This window comes from Tenrec ecaudatus, chromosome 8 (genome assembly GCF_050624435.1).
Source record: "Tenrec ecaudatus isolate mTenEca1 chromosome 8, mTenEca1.hap1, whole genome shotgun sequence".
NCBI classification, from domain to species: domain Eukaryota; kingdom Metazoa; phylum Chordata; class Mammalia; order Afrosoricida; family Tenrecidae; genus Tenrec; species Tenrec ecaudatus.
The window spans coordinates 68188437-68215178 of NC_134537.1; the positions used below are offsets into that span (position 1 = coordinate 68188437).

The 26742-nt window shown below is 40.4% G+C and overlaps 1 protein-coding gene across 1 annotated transcript in view; it reads left to right on the forward strand.

Moving 5' to 3' along the window:
* DLGAP2 (DLG associated protein 2) overlaps positions 1 to 26742 on the forward strand; it is a 287488-nt gene that overhangs the window by 106395 nt on the left and 154351 nt on the right. Inside the window, exon 5 of the mRNA XM_075557186.1 lies at positions 4340 to 4551. Within this exon, the coding sequence (XP_075413301.1) occupies positions 4340 to 4551 (212 nt within the window). The remainder of the gene's footprint in view (positions 1 to 4339; positions 4552 to 26742) is intronic.

Sequence of the window (26742 nt, forward strand, 5' to 3'; positions counted from 1 at the left end):
CACCTACTGAGACGTTTGTAAGCATGCCTATTTATGGTAAGCAATGGACGGGCCAGTGAATTCAAGCAACTGAAACTTGATTCATAACTGAACACTGAATCATCGCACCGCCGGGCTCCTCTGCACTGGACGAGGAGGGTGGAAATGCTTCACGTGGGTAAGGGATGCTCGCATCCTCCCTACTTGGCTTCCTTTTCCTGAGTTGTAGCATAGAGCAGTTCTCGTGCCAAAGCTTTGTTACCACCTCCTGTTTCAGACGATGGAGAGCAGGGACGGTCAAAGGAAAGCACTGCCGTTCCACACAAACCAGGTGCTTGGGTCTCTTCGGGAAGTGAATAACTGGCTCACTTGCAATAGCAAGACTGGAAAGAATTGAGTTCTTTTTAGAATCATATAAAGACTATATGTAAATATGTCTAAGTATTTTACAAAGGAAAAAACCTACTGTGACATTTTTAACAAGATGACATGTTATTTTCTTTCTGCATGAACACCAAATTAAAGGAAGTAATTGAAAGAGATTTGTGTTCTCCAATTACCAGGATGTTAGATCGTTTTTTCACGCAGAATCGATTGTGCGGTATGCTCCATGAAGTGTGAGGATCTTTACACTGAGTTGCTTCACAGTGATTTTTGTTTTACTCTGTTTAGTTTTGTAAATGTGCAGTTGACCTATAGATTAGACTTTTTCCAGCACTTACACATAGCTGGTCAAGCTAATGAACATCTGTGAAAGGAAATCTATATCCTAGCCAGAATGCAAGTCTTGGAAACACCTTATTAAACAAGTTTCCTGATGTTTTGCTCCTGTTTTAAGTATAGTGGTAATCTCAACATTATGTGTGTTTGACGAATAAAAATATATTTGCTTGTTGTATCATATTTATCCTTTACCCTGCTCTTGAAAATGTTAGTAGCTGTTAATACGTGGATTCATGTATAACATGTATTTATCGTACCCACCATTCATCCATTAGTTTGTCAGTGTGGTGGTCTGCTTATTTATGTGATACTGAAAGCTATGCTCCTGATGTTTCAAACACAAGCAGGTCGCAATGGAAGACAGGTTTCAGCAGATCATGCAAACTAAGAAAGACTAGGCAGAAAGACCCGGTGATTGAACTACATCTTAAAAGAGTGGCCAGAGAAAATTTTTATAAATAGCAGCAGAACGCTATATGATACATTGCCAGAAGCGGAGTCCCTCAGGCTGGAAAGTATTCAAACTATTACTAAGACCGAGCTGACAGCCCCAAGCAGCCTTCATGTCATGTGGATATAGTAAGGCTTTCTGTGCCTTCATTTGCTGGTGTGGCATGACTCAGAATGAGGAGAATAAGTAGCTACAGAATCCATTAATAATCAGAACATAAGATGAGTAAAGTAAGAATCTAGGACAATGGAGTGTAGTCAAAAATAAATTGAATGCATAAAGGCCAATATTCTGGGCCTTTGTAAGTTAAAATGGACTTGTATTGGCCATTTTGATTCACACAATTATGTAATTTTCTATACCGGGAATAAGATATTGTAGTGGAATGATGACATATTCATCATCACAAAGAATATTTCAATATCCATCCTGAGGTACACCCAGTGCCTGAGATGGATTAATATCCACGTGGCTACAAGGAAGACAAGATAATACAATTATTATTCAATTTTGCCTACCAACCATGTGGAAAATGAAGAAGCTGAAGATTTTTACCAACTTCTACAGCTTAAAATTGATCAAACATGCAAGCAGTAATTACCACTGCATGTGGTAATTACTGCTAACTGGAATTCAAAAGTGGGAAGCAAAGAAGGATCAGTAGTTAGAAAATATGACACGGGTGATAAAAACCGACCCCAAAGATCGCATGATGGAATTTGGCAAAACCAATTACCTATTTGTTGCATAAAACATTTGTTCAACAACATTAATGGAAACTATACATATAGACCTCTCCAAATGTAATATACATGACTTAAACCAACTTCACCTATGAAAAAAGAGAGTGGAGAAGCTCCATCATCATTCAGAATAAAGTGAGAGACAGACTACAGAATAATCACTTGCTCAGATGCAAGTTCAAATTGAAGATGAAATTAAAACAAGCTCGAGTTCTTGAGATCCTAACTACAAGCTACCGTATGTCTGATGTGAATATAGAGACCATCTCAAGAATAGTTTTGACACACAGGACAATAATCACCAATGACCAGATGGGTTGTGGGATGGCATAATAATTATCATGCATGAAGAAAGAAAAGGGACATTGAAAAGAAGAGGAGGAAATAACAAATGGATGTCAGAAGACATTCGGAAATTTGCTCTTGAACATGCAGTAGCCAAAGCAGACAGAAGAAATGAAGAAGTACAAAAGCTGAAATGCATGCCAATGACAAATAAAAGAAAGAAGAGTATTATAATGAAATATTAAAAACTTGAGAAAAGCGAATAACACGCTCAAGCTTAAGGACTAGAGAAACAATTCAAGCCTCAAGTGGAAATATTGAAGGATTCTATGGGAAAAATACTGAGGAACACAGGAAGCAAGATGGAATTTCTGTAATAAGAATCGGTCAACATTCATTCCCTTCAGGAGGTCTGATATGACCAAGACCACTGGTATCCAGGCTGCACTGAAGGTATTTTACTTTGATTACAAGCATTGCTCCAGGAAGCAGCAGTCACGAGATCAGAGGAACTATCACATTAGACTTCTGAAAAACGCCTCTGTAAGGTGTTAGAGAGCAAAACGTCACTGTGAGAATTAAAGTGTCCCTGACCCAAGCCATGGTGTTTTCAGACACCTCATCGGTATGCCAAGCGGAATGAGAAATAAGGAAAACTAAAGAATTTATGTATTCGAGTAATGGTGGAGAATAACAATTAGTTTATTGCGCCAATCTGGCTGATAAACACAGGCGGGGTTAATTGAAGGGTGGAGAGATACATGGCTCAGTGAGCCTGGCCTTTCGAGTTCTCCGGTCTCTTGCTTTGTGATGGTCGGGCCAGGGTGCAGCTGGCTTAGCCAGTTCCCTGCTTCAGCTGGCAAGCCTCACTTCCTGCAAGACATCCCTGAGGAGAAGCCACATGGAGCTACACTGATGCGGCCCTGGGTGCTGGAGCAGCCTTGTGGAGACCCCTGCCAGCACTGCGATGCCTACACGTTCACTGATTCGGCTTACCCCCTGCAGTCGGCATCATTGCATGTGTTTTGTGAGATGGAGGAGGACTTGGTGGATTGGTGTCAGACATATGGGTTAATGTTGGGCAGCACTGGGTAAGAATGTTTTCTTGATGCGCACTTAACCTTTATATAAAACTCTCTCTTATACATGAGTTTCTGTGGATTCGTTTCTCTAAAGTACCAGACTAACACAATAACATTGAACCATGGACTGCTAAAAGAATGACCAAATCTGTCTTGGAAGAAGTACATCCAGGACGCTCCTTGGACACAAGGATGGCATAACCTCATCTGATGTACTTTGCACATCTTGCCTGGAAGAATTGGACTCTGGAGAAACATATTGAGGTTGGCAAAATAGAGGGTGAGCAAAACATCTGGATGCCTTCAATGAGACGGATTGACCTTGGAGTTATAACAATAAGTCCAGATGGGGCAGGGACTCTGAGGATAGCTTCGGACCAGGCATTGTTTCACTTTATTGCTCCTTAAGAGACTGAACACATTAGTGGCACTTCACAACAAAAGTTTATAATTCGGTGGAAAATAGCATGGTAGTACTAGTTACAAAATTATTTTTCTTGTAGCAATGCAGGAGTTTTTCATGACTGATGTAGCTCAATTTCTAGAGTTAAACCCCCACTCCTTTTTCAACTTGATACTAAGAGATAAATTTCCAGTATTGTGAGTATTTTCCTCCTCGGTTTCTCCTTATCTTTTTCTCCTATGTTCTTTCCCTTTCCCTCATCTGGCGTCATGTTTTCTATTTGTTTTATTTCATTATTTGCCTCTTTCCCCAATTTTCTTAATTTTCAATCTGCTTTTATGCTATATGGAAACAAATTTAATGGTATAAATGTTAGTATTGACTTTTTTCCTACCTGATGAGTTTTTAAGCATTTTTTTCTTCTACTTTCCTAACATTTTTCAAAATGTCTATTCATTTTATAGTAGAATACAACAATAATAATATTTCTATATCCTTTTAGGATTTGAATGACAAAATGCTAAGGAATATCTATCTTTGTGTTTCTAACTTTATGATCATTGATCATAAAGATCTATAACTTCAAGTCATTATAGAGAATCCCTCCCCCAAAAGCCACTTCTAAAATTATAAATGACAAGATTGATGCATATGGTATATCTTTTTATCCTAGGTGCCTCAAGATGAATGGGGAGGGTATCCAACTGGTGGTAAAGATGAGGAGATACCGTGCAGGAGAATGAGAAGCGGGAGTTATATTAAAGCCATGGGAGATGAGGAGAGTGGAGAATCGGACTCTAGCCCCAAAACATCACCCAAGGTAGCAATTCGACCAGAGTCCTTGTTAAAATCCATTGGACAGAGACCACTTGGAGATCACCAAACGTAAGAACGACTAACTTGTCTTACCTCTTGTAGAACAAATCTTCTTTGTTTCAGAACTCTTCTCTCATCAGATCTTGTTAATCTTGGGCTATTTGCCATCAGCCTGAGAAGAAAACTCCTGAGTTGAAAACATTAGACTCTATGAGCATCAATTTTCATGTCTTAAAAAAAAAAAAGCAAAACCTAACCTTTGGTTATTTATTGATTACATGGTAATTGAGAAAATATGTATGTTTCTACATCAAATTTTAAACTTATTGATCAGTGATATACATTGATACATCTTTCCCAATCATTCCAGATATTTTCATCAAGGTGATATAATTCTATTTGTGCAATTATGTGTGTAGGCATGGATAAAATTTATATTGGGCTGGTTTTGTTTACTATAACTTTGTAAGTGCATATTTCTAGGCAATAAGTGGTATGGGGGGTGGTGTAGGATACAAATTAGCTTTGTATGTGCCAAAAAAACACATTATAGGCAGTACTTCAAATGTCATGACGGCTCCACTGCCATCGAGGCGATGGTGACTCCTAGCCACCCTGTAGGGTAGGGCAGGATTGCCCTGTGACTTTCTGAGACTCTGATTGTTTACGCAGGTAGAATGGCCCATCTTTCAGTGGCAGAGTGGCTGGTGGGTTCAAACTGCTGACCTTTCAGATCACAGTCCAGGTGTAACCACTACACCACAAGAGTCCTCTAATGTCATGTAAAATTCCCCTGTCTTTGACAAAAGAATTGAACCAACCCCTACTTGAAACAAATTCTTCATTACCAGAATCATCCTTTTCTGAACATGTAGCTTTTAAAGCAGAGAAAAGTCAATGGGTCTTTCGGACATTAAAAGCGAAATAAATCCCGATGCAGCTGTACCGGCTCATCTTCAAATTCCGAAAAACACACATATAAACTGAGCTCTCTCATTCATGTGCTTTAGATTGCCTGAATTGATAAATAGCTGCCAAAAGATAAGCAGATAAAAAAGTATTTGCGGAACAGGCTATTCAAAATATAATGGCTATTATTTTAATAAACATATTTTTGTTCATATCATTTCCTACAAGCAGATTTCTCTGTAAATAGTGTGAGCTGCTTTATATGTTGCCACTTATTTCCAAGTGTAAGCTGTCAATGGTACTATGTAAATGGGGCACAGCAAGATGACAAAGCTCCTTGATGCTTTGCAAATGTTGCTTGAAGGGTTATGAATGGTGATGCACAGAGCAAAACCATGGAGCTCCACAGTGCTATCTTACCATTGAATCATTCTTCATGCATGCATGATACACACCATGTTAAGGAAAATAACTGTGATTTCTTCCAATAATTCATTATAATTCATTAGCATTAGCTTCCACAATGAAAAAGAAACTTTGAATTGCAGCTGAGTATTCTGTTTAACAAATTTGAACCATATCTTTACCATCTAGTTCCATTAAATTCAACAGCTACTGTGTTGGGAATACCACACAGGAAGTATGACTGCAGGGACCGCTGCCTGCCTCACTCAGTGCCTCCATTCATTAAGAAGATGGCCAGAGAACATTTGCTGAAAAAATAACTTTAAGGGGAAAAAAAGTCATGCTTTAAAGAAACTTAAGGGGGAAGACATTGTGTGTGTGTGTGTGTATGTGTGTGGGTGTGTGTGTGTGTGTGTGTGTAAAGAAACAGTTACTATCAGTAAGGGTTATTGGAGAACCGGAAGAAGGCGGTATAGGAACAAAGGCATGTCCTTTGAACCATTTACCCCCAAAGTAAAAATAAATGGATTGGGCATTGATTCTCCTCAACTTTACATTTGAGGATGCATAAAGTCCGTTTGGTATCACGTGAAGGAGTTGGATATTGCTATGATGCTGAAGGTCATGCCACTGGCGTATCAAACACCAGCAGGTGCCTCCAGGATGGAGAGGTGGTAGCGGAGTTTACATTCTAAAATAGACGAGAAAGAAAGTCCGGGAATACACTTTAAAAATTAACCAATGAAAATATGAAGTACCATAAGAGAGCATTTTCCAACTCACCTGTTTTGGACTCACCATTGGGAGGAATTAATCTTATCTTTATTGATGAGTTTTCTTCATCATATAATAATTTATTTTTCAGTTCGGCCTCATCCTTATAAAAGATAGAAGTTAGGATTTACAGGGTATTTTGTGGTACAGAGTACAGAACCATTGAGTTTTGTAAATGTAAAGTCCTTAATGCCATCCGATCTTCACTGATTCAATCTTGGAGCTAGAATTGTCTTTAAGGAGTGCCAGAGAATTGGGAAAACTGTCTCAAGCAGAAGTGGCAGAGCTGATATGCTCAAGAGGCAGAAGGATGAGACCTGCTGGGGTGAAGAGGATGAAATGGCCCTACACGTGCTCATACATACGAGGAGCTCTCCCAGAGCTGAGGCAGCAGATGTTCTGTTCCAGTGAGCCTTAAAGAAATAGCTAACATCCAGAGCTGAAAGTCTTTCACACAAAATCACTCTACAGAGGGAATGGTCAACATACAGAATCTGAAGGGTAGGGCCATTGTCCTGGTGGTCTCAGAAAAGAGATACTTATTTTTGAGCCTTGATAGTTAATATATTTTTTCTGCTGTGTTTTGGACTTGCTTGGTACCTCTTATTCTTCCTTTCCCTCTGAGTCTTTTTTATCTACAGTGAAAATGTTCTAGCGATGTCTGTGCCATCGTTGTACATTGGGAACAGATAACTTGTATTACATAGCTCATAGTTTTACCGTGGAAACATTTTCCCTAGGTTGAAAAAGGCATACGTCTCACCCATATTGGTTTAAGTACTTCAGAAGATGTGATTGGGGGCTTGGTGTTGATGAGGACTTTTAATATGATGTGATAATATTTTGCATGTGGCTAGGGTTTCTGTTTGCATGGGTTTGGGTGCAAAGTGTGGAATGTTATGGAATTATGTTCCTAAAAATGTATATGATAAGTCTTAACCACTATACTTGTCACTATAATCTCATTTGGGAATGGGATGATCTTTTCATGTTAATAAGGCAGGGTTGGTGTCGATTACAGAGATCACCTGGGCGTAAGCATCAACTCAACGACAGTAAGTTTGGTTTGGGTATCTTGAGTTAACTTCTTTCCTCCGACGATTTAAATAGATTTTATTGTGAATTGGGTTTACATTTGCAGTACAGATCATCCGTTTTACAGGCAACAATTTATACACATCTGTTTCATGTTAATGGTTGCAATCCCCTGGATGTAACATCCTTCCTCTCACCTCTTCCCTGTTTCCTGGTTTCAGTCTTCCATATTTTCTTACCCTTAGGAACTTGTCCTTAGGTGAACACCATTTTGATCTCAAATGACAGATTATTCTGAGATGTGAGTACCTCTCTAGTGCTCTTATCCCCTGTAAGTCCATCTACTGTCTGGCTGAATTGATGTGAAACCCTAAGTATGAGTTCAGGTCCAGAAAATGAAGGGTAAATATGATCCACAGTTTTAGGCTTCACCGATCCCTTTTCAAATAGTAAAGCTGACGAGATTTATGATTTTGAGTGTTGTTTCATAGTTTCGCCCACTCTACCTAAGATCTTCTAATATCATTCCTTTCGGAGAAGTTGGTTGTGGTAGCTAAGTATCATCTTATTCTTAGAGTCTCAGGATTGTGCAGGCTGGGGTTCGCATGATCCATTATTCCATTGGACTAATTGTTTGTGTATGTCTTTTTCATCAGTCTCATGTCCTCTTAACAGGAAAAGACCAATAGTTGCATCTTAGATGAGTGAGTGTCCATGAGCTTTTAAGACCCCAATCACTACTCAACAATATAGAATATAGAACACTGTCCTTGTGGACCATGTTTTACCAGTTGATTTTGGTGCCCCCAAAGACCGTGGTCCTGAGATCCCAGGCCCAGGGACTCATCATTAAGCTGTTTGGCTGTGTCAAAGACCTTTTCATAACTTTTCCTCTGTATGTTCCACTACCTTCTTGGAAATATTTGCAACACAGGCAAATATCTTTGTACAGATAACCTTAATCAAACCTGTATATATTTGTGGGTATGCAACTTCCCCCACCCACACACCCATTCAGCCCAACTCTATCCATACATTTACTTATAGCTCACTGTTACAGAAAAATTGTGTGTAAAACAGTATTTATCATTGTTACTTATTCCCCCTGCATTCCTCCCAATGTCTTCCCGGCCTCTATAATTATTTGCCTACTTCACTATTATGGCATATTACCTTTCCCTTCACTCAATTTAAATCAACTTGATATTTTCTTCCGGGAGTTCTAGTCGCTACACTAATTCCTCTTGTATTTTATAAGTGCCTGCATTATAAGTGTATATTTCTGGGTCTCTATTTTCAGTATTGCAGGTGTGTTTCGTGATGGGCACTCTATTGCTGTTAGTGTTGTCATTTTGGTTTTATCTCAGGCCTGCTGTTGTTGCTATTCTGTTAGAAGAACTCCTTGTATGGTTGGTCTGGTGTTTTGTTTCTTGGTTGGTCTGGTTTTAACAAATGCCTTTAATTTCTGATTCTCTGGAAATGTTCTCATGTCACCATCATTTGTGAGAGCCAATCTTCCTGGGCTTATGATTGTTAGTTGGCATTTTCCCCCAGAATTTTAAATATGGCATCCTATTGCTGAGAAATCAGGGCTTAGTTTTATTGAATCACCTTTGTCTCCTTCTATTCTAGAAATCCTATCACACCTAAGCTGTTCCTTAGACTCCTCCTTCAGGGTTCTGTTGTTCTGACAGTCCCTCTAGCGGAGTTGTAATGGAAAATGTGTCTTTCCATTCAGTGATTTAGCTTTCCATTGAATGATTTCTACTCCTTGGCCCTTTTAACATAGTTTCTATTTGTTGGTTTCTAATAAATTCTAATTTTTCATTTATCTTGTCAGTTTGTTGTTTTAGTGTTTTCAGAAATTATTCTAAAGTTTTTTCTGACTTTTTCTGATTTTTGTCTGCAGCTTTGTTTCAAATTCCTTATTCGTTACTTCCAATGCCAGTTCTTCCTCCAAAGGGCAAATACGGCTCTGTTTCCATTCACTTGTTTCAGCCATACCCATTTCATGTGAATTGAAACTGACACCTTTCAGGCATTTTGGTGTGATTGTGTTTGTATTATTGGATGATTGTGTATGGATGTGTTCTTAAATCACCACCACGCATCTCCTGCTGGGTGCTATGTTGAATGTCTGTGCAGGTCTCGGTACAGTGTTTATGAAGTACAATTGAGAGCAGGTTTGGTTGGGACCACAAGTGGGCTGGTGTGTCTGCGCCATGCCATACTGTTCATGCCTCCTGTGGAGATAAGAGAGAGAGAAACAGAAAACAAAACCAAACAGCAAAAAAAGGAAGAAAGAATGAAAAAAGCAGGAAAATGACATTTTAAAGAAGCAAATAAAAAAAGAAGTGCAAATTAAAACAAAAAATAGAGAAAAAATACAATAAGCAAAACTAAGAAAAGTATTTAAAAAAAAGAATAGTAAGGAGAAACCCTAAGAGAAATTAGGGAAAAAAGAATAAAAATTAAGGGGTGAGGAAAGAAAAGAAACAAAAAATCAACCAAACCCCAGAGGAAATGGGTTCAAGGGCAGAATCCAAAGAGGTGAAACTGTGAGGGGTCAGTGCCCTCTGCCAGGCAAGCAGCTAACAAGAAGGGGTGGAGGGGTGCATGGGGTAGGGTTCTAAGAGCTCTGTGGAATTCGTGCAGGCCCTGATGCTCGCGGGGGGTGGGGGGGTAGGGGGAGGGTATAAGGTCCCGAATTTGGAAGTCAATCTGGCGGATTTATAGGCTGCTGATATCAGGCTGCTTATACCCAGAAGAAACTCTACACTCACACACACACACACACACACACACACACACACACCTCCCTATAGTAATGTGTTTTATTTTGATTTTTAAACACTTTATTGTAGATTATTTGGAAGTTTACATTTCAGATGAGCATCTTTGTATCCTAAAGTTTCCACTATTAATTACATCCCCCAATAGCTTCCTCCCCTTCCTCCTCCATTTCTCTTTTCCCCTTTGTGGATTGCCACCTTCCTCTTCCCTAAAGTTCACCTTTGTCAACTGCCCAGACTGCTCCCCACCTTCCCTCGCTTTCCCTCGCCCTCTTGGCAAGCTCCCAAAGTGTCTTCATCCTTTCTTCTACTGATGGGCATCTAGACTGTTTCCATCTTCCTGCAATTGCAAACAGCGCTGTGATGAGCGTGTGCCTATGTCTGTGTGTTTGACTCCTCCTTCTTAAGGATTGCTGGATTCTGTGGAATTTCTCTTCAGAGTTGTTTGTTTCATTCTGCAGTGATTGTACATATTTACAGTCCTACAGGCAGTGTATGAGTGTTCCAATCTCTCTGCATCCTCCCCAGGGTTTGTTTTTATCTCTTTCTCTGAACTTGGCTGTCATGGTGTGTGTTCAGTGGTATCTCATCATTGCTTTGGTTTATAGCTCCTGGGTGCCTAGTGATAGTTGGATTCATGCCGTGGCCATTTGGATGTTATCGCTAGTGAACTCTCTGTCGATGGCCTTTGCTATCTTTTTAATTCCATGAAGGAGCTCTTTCTTTAGGACCCAGAGGCTCTGCTGGAGGCAAAATGGCTGGATATAGCAAGAGCTTTTGCCTGCCCGGGAGCGAGGAGCCTGCCACTGCCCATTTTGCTAGTCTTATGAAGTACGCTTCATGCACTTCCAGATCCTTGACCATGAAAGCATGGCTCTGACTTAAGGCCGAGAAGCGGCCGTGTTTGTATGTGGTAGCGGGTGTCCAATTGCTGAATGGGTACGGTTGGGAAATAGCTGTGCCACCCCTTTATCGGATTTCTGTAATAACCACCCTCGATAACTGGCACAGCAACCATTACCCCCGCACAGTTCAAGGAACTCAGCAGTGCAACCCAGTAATGAGGCAGGCAAAGACATGTGATGATGCAATCTATTAACATAGCACTTCACCATTGCAGCATAGGAATCAAGCTGGGAGTTCATTAGCAGACTTTTTTGTTTTTAGTTTAGTTTTGTTTTTAAGATCATTTCACTGGGCACTCTTACAGCTCTTAGAATGATTCACACATCAATTGTATCAATCATATTTGTACATATGTTGCCAACATCATTTTATAAACATTTACTCTCTATTTGAGCCTTTGTATCAGCTCCTCTTTTTTCTCTCCTTCCCCCACCCTCCCACCCTCGTGATAAATTATTAATTATTATTTTCCTGTCTTAACACTGACTGCTGTCTCCCTTCATCCACGTTTCTGTTGTTCGTCCCCAGGAGTGGTGGGTGGGTGTTATGTGTCAATCATTGCAATTGGTTCTCTCTTCTTCCCCTTCCCTCCCACCACCCTACCTTCCCCCTAACCTCCTGGTTTCACTAGTCCCATTTCTGTTTCTGAGGAGTTTATCTGACCTATATTCTGTGTGTCCTGACCAATTATCTGTACCAGTGTACATGCTGTGGTCTAACCGGAACTAAAAGGTAGGACTGGGGTCATGGGAGGTTGAGGAAGTCTCAATGAACCAGAGGAATATTGTGTGTTTCATCCGTGCTATACAACACTCTGATTGACTCATCCCTGCCTCATGACCCTTCTGTAAGGGATGTCCTAATGTCTACAGCTGGGTTTTGGGAACAGACAGATTTTAATACCTGAGCAGATGCATACAGTCACCTCAAACCAGATAAGATCTGGGGGAGATAAAAATACTGTATAACAGCTGCTCATATTATATATTCAAACTTACTTCTGCCTTTGACTATCCACACCTCTGTTCATTTACCTGCAAAGACAATCTGGCAGCTAGGTTTAGTTTTCCCATTTGCTCAATTATTTCTAAATTCATTCTTTCTGGCAACAAATGTTTAGGGACTCTGCTAAATTTCATTTATGAATGTTCAAGTTACTCTTTTCCCTTAATTTAACGCTTCAGTAGAGGTAATGAAAGAGAAAAGACAACTAACTCCCTGAAGGTGCCAGCACCCTGGGGTGGTGTGGCCATAGCTAACAGTAATCCTCTGTGAATTTGCAAGTCCATGAAATACCCATGGAATTTTTGGAGTCAAATTTCAGGTGACATCTTGTCAAAAAGGAGGAAGAGCCTTCAAAACAGAATTCTTTCAGCAAAGAAAGTTGGCCTGGATCATCACCAATTCCAACAGTGAAAAACAGAACACAACAAACTCAGATTAATACCTGCCACTCGTAACAGGAAAACTGTAGTGATGACAGACAAGAGTCTGATCCCAGGAGCTTGCTAAGGAAATGGATCTACCACTTCAGATTTCTGGATCATCCCATTTTATTCCCGATGTCTGAACTAATGAGATCTGTTCTATGGATCCAGGTGTCCCATCCACCCAGGACCCTCAACACTGAAATCACACGCTGTGCTCACTATCAATAAGTGCTTAACTCTGACCTTGTCTGGACTCACAGCTTACCTGAACTTGATGGAAAACAGGCATCCTCAGAAAGCAGTCCTTACCAAGGGACTGTAAGGACCGAGGCCGGGCCTTCTCCAGAAGCAAAGGGACCGGAACCTAATCTCACACCTCTAGCTGCAAATCCAAAAGGTCATTTTCATTCTTCATTTTTAATGTAGAAAACCAAATCCTTCACATTTGCCTTGTCTTCCATACATAGAATGCACTCATTGCTCAGTTGAACTTTTCAAATAAGTGAGCTTATTCTTATAAATGTTCATTAAAACTGTGTACATTGCATAGTAAAACGCTGTATATCTTTTTTATAATATAACAGATGTTTTGCAAAAGCAAATTTTAATTATGCTATAGGTTGATATCAATGAAATTATTGTTATTGCCTATTAATATATTAATATATCACGTATTTAATTAGCATTTCATTAGGAGCAATGTAATATCCTATATTTTCATTTTAAATGACACTTCTCAAGTTCAATAACTTACTCATGGAAGTTATAATTGTGCATATTTAATGGAGCAGGAACCTGAGTCCTGGGAATAAAGTGAAGGTCACAAAAATGAGCAAGAGCTTGAGTTGAAAATCATTATTTTAATCCCATACCCGGTGATCTTCCATTCAGAGCCTGTGCTTTAAAACCAGAACGGATCTTTGGGAAGAGGAGAGAAAAGGAGGACATGGGTAGGCATGGGATTCCCCATCATTGTCATTGTCTGCGTTAAAATCCTGGGTTTCCAGGAAACAACAAAAAGACTCTTGGGTAGTGGAAAAGGGAAAAAATCTTTGAATGTTCAGAATTGACCTTCAGAAAGTTGTCAGAGAGGCTTTAGAGGAGTGCAGGTAGCACCTGGGAATTGTTGTGAGCTGTGAGACCAGGGCACTGTGTCAGCAGAAGGACGTCATGACACGTTGAACGAGGAGGTGTGGGGGGGGGGACCCCTGTTGACCTGTTGCCCTTTGAGTTTCATTATAATTTTGTTGAATAATGATTTGGTTTTACAAATATAAAACCCTTCACGACACTTTCTGAATATTGACCATCATTTTATTTTACCTTTTCCTATAATTGCAGTTCCATAAATTTCACTGTGTCTCTTTCTGGGGTCCCTTTCTATCTGAGACGCATTCACATATTTGAATTTTGTAAGTGTAACGAGGAGCCTCGGTGGGACACTGTTCATGCCCTTGGCTGTTAGCCAGAGGTCAGTGGTTCAAACTGCTTCTAGAAAGAGTTGTAGCCTTTGAAGCCCCTGGGCTGGCTTGCCCAGGTCCAACACAAGAGCTAGGAGTCAGAACAGACCTGTTGGCCATAGGATCAGTTCAGTCTAATATTTAATTATTAGTACTACCAAAATATGCTATCAGCCTTTGTTTCTTGATTACTTTTTGCCTTTGAATTCCTAATTGACCATTTTCACCCTACATATTGAACACATTTCTTTAAATTTCATGTGTTCATAGGCAAGTGCAGTTAATAACTGCGGTGTGCATCTTAAATGCTGTCTATTGAAATGAAGAGAGAATATGAGAAATGCCCGAGAGCAACACCTTCCACTGATCGGCTGTGGTTAATAGTTTGGGGGCAAAGTTTATGCTTGAATTAAATTTAATTTTTTATGATAATAAGTTTATTCATTAACTACATATATCAAGCTCAGTGTGCATTGCTGTTCTAGTGCTGAAATGCTAACAGCAAATAAGACAGGAACAAGGATATTATAATTCCAAGTTGGGAAAACATGGCCTGACGAGTCTAATCTGACTCATTGCCTGTTTTTATAAATAGTGTTTATTGGAACACAACCATGCTCATTAATTTGCAGCTCATCTATGACTGCTTTTGAGCTTGAAGGCAAAATTGAGTACTTATGATAGAGACTATACAGTCCATCAATCCAAAAATAGTTACAGAAGACGATTGTTCACTGTTCTCATAATCACACAGAGGCAATAGACTGACTGAGTAGTTCAAAGTGTCATAGATAATTTGTAAAGATAAATTTCAAGATTTCTCTAAAATTGTAAAACAAGATTCCCCCACGGTGTAAGGCTCTGGGCTTATCTCTCTGAGGAAGTCATATTTACACTGAAGGATAAATAGAATATGCAATGGGCAGAGGAATATTTCTTTTTTAATCATTTTATTAGGGGCTCGTACAATTCTTATCACACTCCATACATGCATCCACTGTGTCAAGCACATTTATACATTTGTCGCCATCATCATTCTCAAAACATTTGCTTTCTACTTGAGCCCGTAATATCAGCTCCTCATTTTCCCCCTCCCTCCCCACTTCCCCTCCCTCATGAACCCTTCATAATTCATATATTATTATTATTTTGTCATATCTTACACTGTCCGACATCTCCCTTCACCCACTTTTCTGTTGTCCGTCGCCCAGGGAGGAAGTTATATGTTGATCCTTGTAATCGGTTCCCCCTTTCTCCCCACATTCCCTCCACCCTCTGGGTATCACTATTATCACCACTGGTGGACAGATGAATATTTCAAATGTGAATAGTAAGATTAATTTCCCAGAGAACGGCATGGTGGTTAAGAAAGAGAAAAATAATATTTCTATTAATATTGAATATTCAACTTAATGTTGAATCCCAAATTTTGAATCATTTAGGTATAATCAAGCCACAGACAAGTCTGACAACAAGCTGATAACACCCAAGGGAAGATTGATAGAAGAAATAAGAATGGATGATGGACTAGTCATAACAGTGCAGGGGCAGTGACTTATTCAGTGGGGCTCTTTGAGCCAGTCTCTGACTCCCACCAAATGACCTTTCCTGCTGTACAGGCCTGGTAAGACAGTAAGGGAAGACACTGATAGGATTCACCTGTGAGTCATTGAGAACAGGATTTCCTGGAGTTCCATCATGCTGTGGATAAAATTAGACCTCTGAGAACCAGGAGGAATGATCTCACTACTCCAAGATCTGGGAGTGGAACAGGTCCCGTGAACCCCAAGTTTCCTGTGTAGGGAACCTACTGGATCCAGAAGACAGCTGTACCATCAGAGGGGCAGCAGCAGAACCAGGAACCAGAGCATAGAACAGAGTGGGGAGCTTTCCAACCCACGAAGCAAGTGGAGTCCTTGGGTGCAGGAGACTCTCTTGTGGAGTGGGATGCCTCTGGGAACTTACTTGGGGGGAATAGAACTTGTTGACTCTCGGAAATAGAGCTGAATACCTGTGGACTGAGGTTTACTGGAGAGAGGTGCCTCTGGACACTTAATTCAGGAGCTGGGTTTGCTGACCCTTGGAGTTTAAGCTGAATGTCCTTGGATTAAGGCTTATAGCAGAGTGGTTTGCTTCTTGGGCATTTATTAGCAAATTTGTCAGAACTTAGCAAAATGTCATGATAAACAACTCAGCTCTGAACATTTCTCATTGACATTACAACTTGCTAACTTCCTTAATAAATGCTTTAATCACGAATCTGGTCTGCGAGTTCTGTGTAGCCCTTGCAACGTCTATTAGAGTCCACCCAGGGTGGTGAATGAGAGAACACCAATTAAGATACAACAGTAACAGGAGTAATGATAAGGATTTTAATGACAACAACCTTAGCTATCATTAATTGATTTACATACTTTGCACTGCTCTTCATAAAGAAGGGACCAAAACAAATGAAGCCCACTACCATCAAGTCGACTCTGAATCATAGCAACCTATAGGACAGTAGAGCTGTCCCACAGAGATTTTGAGACCGTAAGCATCAGCCAGAGCATCCAGCCCCAGCTTTCTCACACCAAGATTTGAACCCCTAGCCCAAGGCTTCTCTCATAGCACCACCAAAGTGCCTTTATCTTCCAGTTTGTATTTTAAAACTAGGTTAAGGAGACATTTTTAAAATCATTTTATTAGGGGCTCATACAACTCTTATCACAATCCATACATACATCAATTGTGTAAAGCACATCTGTACATTCATTTCCCTCATCATTCTCAAAACATTTGCTCTCCACTTAAACCTCTGGCATCAGGTCCTCATTTTTCCCCTCCCTCCCCCTCCCCCCTCCCTCATAAGCCCTTGATAATTTAAAAATTATTTTTGTCATATCTTGCCCTGTCCATCTCCCTTCACCCACTTTCTGTTTCCCATCCCCCAGGGAGGAGGTCACATGTAAATCCTTGTCACCGGTTCCCTCTTTCCAACCCACTCTCCCTCTACCCTCCCACTGGTCCTGAAGGGATCATCTGCCCTGGATTCCCTGTGTTTCCAGTTCCTATCTGTACCAATGTACAACCTCTGGTCTAGCCAGACTTGCAAGGTAGAGTTCGGATCATGATAGTGGGCAGAACAGAAGCATTTAGAAACTAGAGGAAATTTGTATGTTTCATCATTGCTACATCGCACCTTGACTGGCTCGTCTCCTCCCCAGACCCCTCTGCAAGGGGATCTCCAGTGGCCGACAAATGGGCTTTGGGTCTCCACTCTGCACTCCCCCCCCCTCCTATTCACTATAGTAAGAATTTTTTTGTTCTGATGATGCCTTATACCTGATCCATTCGACACCTCATGATTACAGAGGCTGGTGTGCTTTTTCCATGTGGGCTTTGTTGCTTCTGAGCTAGATGGCGCTTGTTTACCTTAAAGTCTTTAAGACCCCAGACGCTATACCTTTTGATAACCAGGCACCATCAGCTTTCTTTGCTACATTTGCTTATGCACCCATTTGTCTTCAGTGATCGTATCATGGAGGTGTGCACCCAATGATATGATTTTTTGTTCTTTGATGCCTGATCACTGATCCCTTCAGTGTCTCATGATCACACAGGCTGGTGTGTTCTTCCATGTAGGCTTTGTTGCTTCTGAGTTAGATGGCCGCTTGTGTACGCTAAAGCTTTTAAGACCCCAGATGCTATATCTTTTGATAGCCGGGCACCATCAGCTTTCTTCACCACATGTGCTTATTTACCCGTTTTGTCTTCAGTGGTTGTATCGGGAAGGTGAGCATCATAGAATGCCAATTTAATAGAAGCAAGTATTCTTGCATTGAGGGAGTACTTGAGTGGAGGCCCAATGTCCTTCTACTACCTTAATACTAAACCTATAAATATAGGCACATAGATCTATTTCCCCATCTTCATATATAAATATATTTGCATATGTACATGTCTTTATCTAGACCTCTATAAATTCCCTTTGCCTCCCAGCTCTTTCCTCTATTTCCCTTGACTTTCTTCCTGTCCCCACCTGGGTTTCAGCAATACCTCTTGGTTACATTACCCTTGCTCATGCCCTACCAGGCCTCCCACACCCACTTCACCATCAATTTGGATCACTTGTTGTTCCCTTGTCCCTGGGTTTGTTAACACCACTTCCTTTCCCCCCACATCCCCGTATCCCATGTCCCCCCAGAACTGTCAGTCCTGTTGTTTTCTCCTCCAGATTGTTCATCCAGCTTATTTTATTTAGACAGACCTGCGGAGATAATAACACGCACAAAAACAAGACAGAAAATAACCAAGCAACAATATACAACAAAACAACAACAAACCACTGACAAAGAACAAAACAAAACACAAGAAGAAAAGCTTGTACTTAGTTCAAGGATCATTTGTTGGCCTTTAGGAGTGTTTTCCAGCCCAATCTGTTGGGGCATCACACCATGGCCCCAAAGTCTATCTTCAGCATTCCCTGGGTACCTTGCTGCTCCATTCCCTTACTGTTCTGCTGCACTCCCCCAGTGCTTTGCCTCGGTGTGGCAGGATCAAATGGGGCACAATTCCTACATTGTGTCTCCGATGCTGTCTCCTGCAGGGTAAGGAGACATTTTTTGAAGATACTTATTCACTTTAAAAATTGTATATACGTGTAGAACAAGATGTTCCCTGAGGCTACCAGGCCCGGTTTGGATGTGATCAACCAGGGCCAAAGCAACACTGGGATGTTGAGGGACCTGGTGGCCAATGAGAAATCCATACAGTGGGACATCATCAACAACCGTGAGGATCACTTTGATGACAGCAATGTCCAGGAAGTCTTCCCAGCAAAGCATACAATTGGCCTTGGTCCTGCAGCGGTGGCACACAGAGGACTGCAAGGTGGAACCAAGGACTTGGGACATTCTTGATCAGGAAGAAGAAGAATGGTCTGTCCTCACTGTCAGGTTGTAGCCTGCTCATCTCTGAAGATGACTTAAATTTAGCAACAAAAAAAAACTGTATTTGCCATAGTTTATTGTGCCAGCCTGTCCAATAAACACAAGTAGGTTAATTGAAGGGTGGAGAGATAAATGGCTTGGTGAGCCTTGACTTGCTAATTCTGTGCCTCAATTTAAAAGGTACACTACCTGTGGCATGCTTATCCTGTGGCCTGTGTCACTGTAAGTTAAGGTCCCTGTAAGCCCACACAATTGGAATGTTCATCTCTGGAGCTGGGGACTGACAGTTGGTGACCTGCCTTGGTGTTTGCTACCTGGGTATATACAGCCCAGCTCTCTCTACAGAAAAGAGACTGGTGGCTCTCAACACTTAAAGGACTGCTAGTGTCTCACTGCTTTATAATTTATAATTTAACTGTTAATTTCTTGTATGATCTATCTGTTTATAATTTAATGGTTCATTTCTTGTGCTATATATCTATCTTTATAAATATATTATAAATAATTACGAGCAATCTGGTTTTATCTCTCTAGAGAACCCTGTCTGACACAGTATTCTTTTACTTCCCACCACTGACTGAGTAGCTTCTACACACACACACACACACACACACACACTCACACTCACACACACACACTCACACACACAGACACACACACTCACACACACACAGACACACACAGACACTCACACACACACACACAGACACACACAGACACACACACACAGACACACACACACACTCACACAGACACACACACACACTCACACACACACACACAGACACACACACACACTCACACAGACACACACACACACTCACACACACACACACAGACACACACACACAGACACACACACACACACTCACACACACACAGACACACACACACACAGAGACACACACACACAGACACACACACACACTCACACAGACACACACACACACACTCACACACACACAGACACACACACACACAGACACACACACACAGACACACACAGACACACACACACAGACACACACACAGACACACACTCACACAGACACACACACAGACACACACACAGACACACACACACACTCACACACACACAGACACACACACACACAGACACACACACACACAGACACACACACACACAGACACACACACACACAGACACACACACAGACACACACAGACACACACACACACAGACACACACACACACACACGGACACACACACACAGACACACACACACAGACACACACACACACAGACACACACAGACACACACACACACACACACACAGACACACACACACAGACACACACACAGACACACACAGACACACACACACACAGACACACACACACAGACAGACACACACACAGACACACACACAGACACAGACACTCACACAGACACACAGACACAGACACACACTCACACACAGACACACACACACAGACACATACACACACACAGACACATACACACACACAGAAAGAGAGAGAGAGAGATGCGCAGTGATAAATAATAAGAGTAGACTAATGAGTATTATTTTAAAAGTTTAATGGGACATCAGATGAAGGATTTATTATAAATTAAAGATGTGGGAAAAGACAGCTATACCAGAGGCAAGTCTATACCTAAAGGGAAGAATAAACTTCTGTGAGAGGGAATTCATGAATTTGTTAGGTAAGCAGAGCTGAGTTATCAGAAATAAAAAAAGGGAACAAGCTATACCAACTAACTATAATAATAGCCACCCCATGTAGGGTTTCTGAGGCTTTGTAACCACATGTGTTGTCATTGTTTTTGTTGTTGTTGTTGTTGTTGGGCGCTGCCAAGTCAGTTCTGACTCATAGCGGTCCTATGAAGGCCAGCATGGCCTGCACCATCCTCACAATTGTTCTTATGTTTGAGCCCATTGCTGCAGCCACTGTGTCCATCCATTTCATCAAGGGCATTCCTCTTTTTCAATGCCCCTTCACTTTACCAAGCAAAATGTCCTTCTCTTAGAAAGATACTATCTGAGGATTCCCAGATTAGTATATCCATGTCTTAGAAAATAGACCAGAAATCAATGCATTCAAATGAGCCTTCTTAGTCAACTTTTCACCTGTCCCTACTGATTCCCATAGACTGCTGCACCCGGTTACTCTCCGGAACTGATGGAAGATTTAGCACTAAGGAGAATTCTCGCAGCTTCCGTGAGACAAGAAGGTGTGAAAATCATTTAAATTAACTGAATCTGATATTTTTGCAAGTTAATTAAATAAATAGGCTCTCCTCATTTTAGTTATTTTGTACGCAAAGACTGTTTTAAACAAAATTAATAGTTCTAAAACACAATTGAAAAGAATCCGATTTCGCAGGGTGAGAATTGTTTTTCTCCCTGTTGCACTGTGCACAGCACCTCACCCAGCAGGAGCTGATTCTAAAAATCGTTTCAGACACAGAATGATTCAAGGGACAAAAATGAGAATTCATGTTGGTTAATTTCTTGAAAGTTTTAATTCTCATTTTGGTATGCACAAACAACTTCTCGTTAACAGTATTTAAGAATGCAAGTAAAATGGCAAGCTAGTCATTACACTTTACTTTTCATTTAATACGTGTAAGTTTATGTTCTTAGCATTGAGTTATCATACCGACAACTAAACCTTTGGGGGTTTGTTTGCATTTCGCAATTTACTAAACAGTACTATCAAATGGAGTGTGATTATAGTTCTTTTGAACTGGGAGAAGATTCGATCTTTAAGGTCTGTTTCAGTTTGTCTTTGAAGTCATGCCATATAAAAGCTCTTCTGTGAAGACTGCAGAGATTCTACTTTAAAAAGCTTGGCCTCATGGAACAGAGGGATTCTGGGGAAACAGTCTTGTCTCTGCTGTTAAACTGAGGAAAGTGACACTAATCCTTTCTGTAATCGTGTAAACTATTCCCTTGTCAAGGGAATAAGGACTTTAACTTGCACCCTGCTGTGTTCTCTACAATAGTGCAAGGTAATGGAAAGTCTTTCACTTGAAAGAAAAATAAAGCAAAGACAAACAAAAACTTAGTTGCACATTGTCTTAGGGCCTTAATGCAAGAAGATTATAAATAGATATGTTGATTGATCAGGAAAATCAGCTGCCTAGGTTTGGAATAGGAATTTGTTTATCTGTAAATGAGGAGACAGAGAGAAATACTTACTCATGTAGAAAATATCATTTAGGATTAGTATAAATAATTTGAATTGTAAATTTTAATTTATTACTAAATTAAATTTGTTTGTTGGGTTCAGTGGAATTGACTCCTAGTCATTACAGAATTACTGTAAACAGAGTTAAACATACTGGACTTTTAATTTAGCTCATGTATTGGTATTTTTCAGAAATTATAGGATTATATTAAACTTTGTCTATCACAGTAGTGGGCCAGTTTAACTTCTAACAAAATTACCTCAAGTACCCACACTAAAAACCCAACAAAATAAGAGGCATAGCTGTTTCCAAGCACGATTACTATTTACTGTATCTCTACTGTTCTACCCACGTGTGTTAGACAAGGACTTTAGAGAAACAAAACCAGGACACTTAAGGTTTGATAGGTAGATGGATAGATAGATAGATAGATTGATTGATAGATAGATCATGAAAGGAATATAACAACTAATTAGTCCACACAGCAGTACAGAAGGCTCAGTTCAACTCACTTCCATGAAACAGTTAATATACTGGACATCCTTCAAATCAATAGGGCTGGATCCAAGGTCAAGGAAGCAGACAGCTAAGTCTTCCATAGCAATGCAGGCAGTCGGCCAAAGGCAGCAAAGAGCAGGGTGGGTCACCAATAGTCAGCAAGATGGCAGGATCCAACAGTCCTAAAGTCAGTCCTAAGCCAGCAGTGCGGCAAAGCAGGTTTCGGGGGAACCTCAAGTTCTAGTGACATGATACATGGGTTGGGTGTCCCACAGGTAGTGTAACTTGCAAATTGAGGCAGAGAACTAGCTAAGGCAGCCACACACTGGTGTGATCACCAGAGAGTAAGAGAGAGAGGTGAGGCTCACCGAGCCATTTATCTCTTTGCCCTCCAATCAAGCTGTGACCTTATTAATCCCACATGTACTTATTGGGCAGGTTGGCACAATAAATCTACCTATCACACCATGACTGACAAAATCAACCAATGAAAACAATAAAAATAAGGTAGGGAAAGTGAGATATTATCAATAGCCAAAGCATCAACAAAACATTCAGAAATGACACAGACACTAAAACTACCAGAGAGAACTTTAAAATAACTGATGTATGTGCAAACTCACTACTGAGGATTAGAAGGCAAAAATTAAAACAAAAAATAACGGTAGCTGGAAAATATGGCCTTGGTGACAGAAATTAAGCTGCAGATCCCATTGTAGGAGTTTAAACATTAATTTCTTCATAGCAAATTCCTTATTTAAACTATATAGATGACCACCACACAGGTAGACCTCACTAGTGTCTTTTAGATTCAGGCCAGGGGCTAACTGAGCAACAGAGCATCAGTTGTTCACATGCAAGTTCAAATTAAAGCTAAAGAAAATTAAAACACAAAAAGAAAATAAAAACAACTTCAAGAGAGCCAAAGTGTAACTTTGAGTATATTTAACCTGAATTAAAGATCATCACAAGAATCTATTTGTAATAGCAGACAAGGTGAGTTGCAGTATGACAGAAAGTGTATTACACACGAACAAAGCAATGGCTCATTAAAAATATCAATGAAAGGAAGGCCAAAATGAATGTCAGAAAATACTCTGAAAATTGCTCTATAATGTATACTAGCTAAAGTGACTGGAAGAAGCGATGACTTCGAAAAGCTTAACAAAAGATTTCCAAGGGTGACTAGAAAAGACAAAGTAAAGTGTTATACTAAAACGTGTAAAGATCCAAAGTTGGAAACCCAAAATGGACAAGCACACTTGACATTATTTCTTAAGCTGAATGTACTGAAGAAAAATTAAAGCTTCAAATTGAAATGTTGAAGGACTCTATGGGTAAGATATTAAATGAAGCAAGACATATCAAAAGAAGATAAAAGGATTACACAAAGTGACTACCAAATAATTGGATGACATTCCACTAATTCAGGAAGCAACATTTGAGCAAAAATCAATGGTTTTGAAGAAAGAAGTCAAAACTGAATTCAAGGCCTTGGTTAAAAAAATATAACAGGAACTGACAGAATGACAAGCAAGATGTTTCAAAAATACATGTGATGCAAGAGGTATTCCCCAGTCTATGCCAAGAAATCTGGAAGACAACTACCTAGAACCAACCAGAAGTGTCCATATTTGTGTCCATTCCAAAAACGTGACTGGGTTAGCTTGAGTTGTCTAGAGAAACAAATCTAGTGATGCTTATATATGTATGAGAAAGAACTTATTATCAAGAAGTCACCCTTTTTCAGACCCATGCAGCCAGAGAAAGAGGAAGCAGAGGGCTCGGAAAGCACAGGCTGATGGGTGCAAACTTGCTTGGATTCAAGGTTTTTTGAAACATGGCAGGACTCCAACAGCTCTCCAAGTCACTGACCCACATGAGCCCCTCTCCTGGGAGGCAGACACAGAGAACCAGAGAAGTCCCAGCAGGGAGGAAGGTGAAGTGCCAGAGAAGAAAGATAAGGTCCTACTGGCCACACTCCCTAGAGGTGGTGACCTGATGATAGGTTGGACTCCACCCCTACACATTCACACAAGGTCAATGTGGCAGTTACATAATCTCCTGTCAACTTGAAAAGGGGTGGAGTCTAGCAGGTTGCAGCTTGATTACCTCATTTGGAGGTGATAAATAGCTCACTGGAGGCCAGGTACACTCACTCCTTGCAAGACATTACTGCTGACAAGCCACATAGACACACGCTAATGGCAGCCAGAGCCTTGGACCTGGAGGAACCGCTTGGAGACCCACACCAGCGCTACCAGTGCTGAGGTGCTTCTACCACCACTGGATCCACAAGACTTCCCACCCATTGGCCTGTGATCTTCCTGCATTCGGCATTATTGCATGTGTTGTGTGTGTCTGAAGAGAAATTTATAGATTGGTATTGGACATATGGGCTAATATCAGACTTATGAACTTGATCTGGATTGGCCTGGGATGTTTTCTGAATATAAAATTACCCTTTTATATAAAGCTCTCTCTTATATATCAGTGTCAATAAATTTGTTTCTCTAGTCAAACCAGACTAACACAGTTGACATAAAATATAACTTCTAGAGTGATCCAATGGAATATGGATTATAAAAAGATATCATTAATATCACAGGCAAAAAAATAAACATAAATAAAAATTGTTGCAGCTATACATTGAGGGGAAACTGCAAGAAATTTAAGCTGGATTCAAAATGGATATAAAAGAAAGGATGTTGTTGCTTGTGGCAGATGGTTCTTGGCTGAAAACAGGGAATACTAGAAAGAGGTTTGCCTGTCTTTTATTGACTTTTCGAAAGCAATCTATTGTGTGGATCATATCCAAATATAGGTAGTATTGCAAAGACTGAGAATGGTATACTACTTCATTGTTCTCATGCAGAACCTGCACATAAATCAGGAGGCAGCCGCTGCAACAAACAAGGGAATATTACATGATTTAAAATCAAGAAAGGTGTGTGTCAGGGTTGTATCCTTTCACTGTATTTATTCAGTCTATTTGCTGAGGAAAGAAACTGTAATATGCAGATGACACAACCTTGCTTGCTGAAAATGAAGAGGTCTTGATTCACTTACTGATGAAGAACAAAGAGTACACCCTTTAGTATGGATTATACTTAAATATAAAGAGACCAAAATCCTCACAACTGTACCAATAAATGACATCAAGATAAATGGAGAAAAGATTCCTTTTACTGGGCTCCACCATCAGCACCCATGAACCAGCACTCAAGAAATCAAATGGCACGGGCGAAGGGGAAGAAAATGTGCTATAACAAGGAATCAACACAATCCATCAAAGCAAAGAAAGACACCGGGGGGAACCCTGGAGTGACAGGCAACAAGGCAAGCCATTCAAAGGTTCAATAAGTTGTTGAATGCAAAAATAAGGGACCAATCTGAAAACCTCAGCAAATTCTCGTACATACAATTCTGCAGCAACAGGATTAACCATAATCTACAAATAGAAAAGCAAACTGAGCCTCCTGGAAAAGTGAACTCAATTATATCCATGAATGCATAATCATGACAGAGTGGATGTGTGTGTAGATAGATAGATAGATGATAGATAGATAGATAGATATCTCATACAGGAGACAAAGTTTAGAAACATCTTAACCATAACCAAATACCTTGAGAGAATAAGTGTCTGTGCCTGGGAAGCGCTTAGCCAAAGTCTTATGAGATATAAAGATCAATTGGCACAACATAGTTCGCAAAGATGATATTCTACATCTTACTTTGGTAAGTAGTGACTAGGGTCTGAAAAGCTTATGAGCATCTATTGAAGATGCATCTCTTGGTCTCTCCTTGTCTGGAGAGGGAAAAAGTACATGAGTAAATTCATTACTCAAAAAAAAATGAATGTACCATATGAACCTCCACTTCAAAATTCTAGGACTAGAGGAACTACATGGTGCTTGGGACTACAACCAACTACACTGAAAGG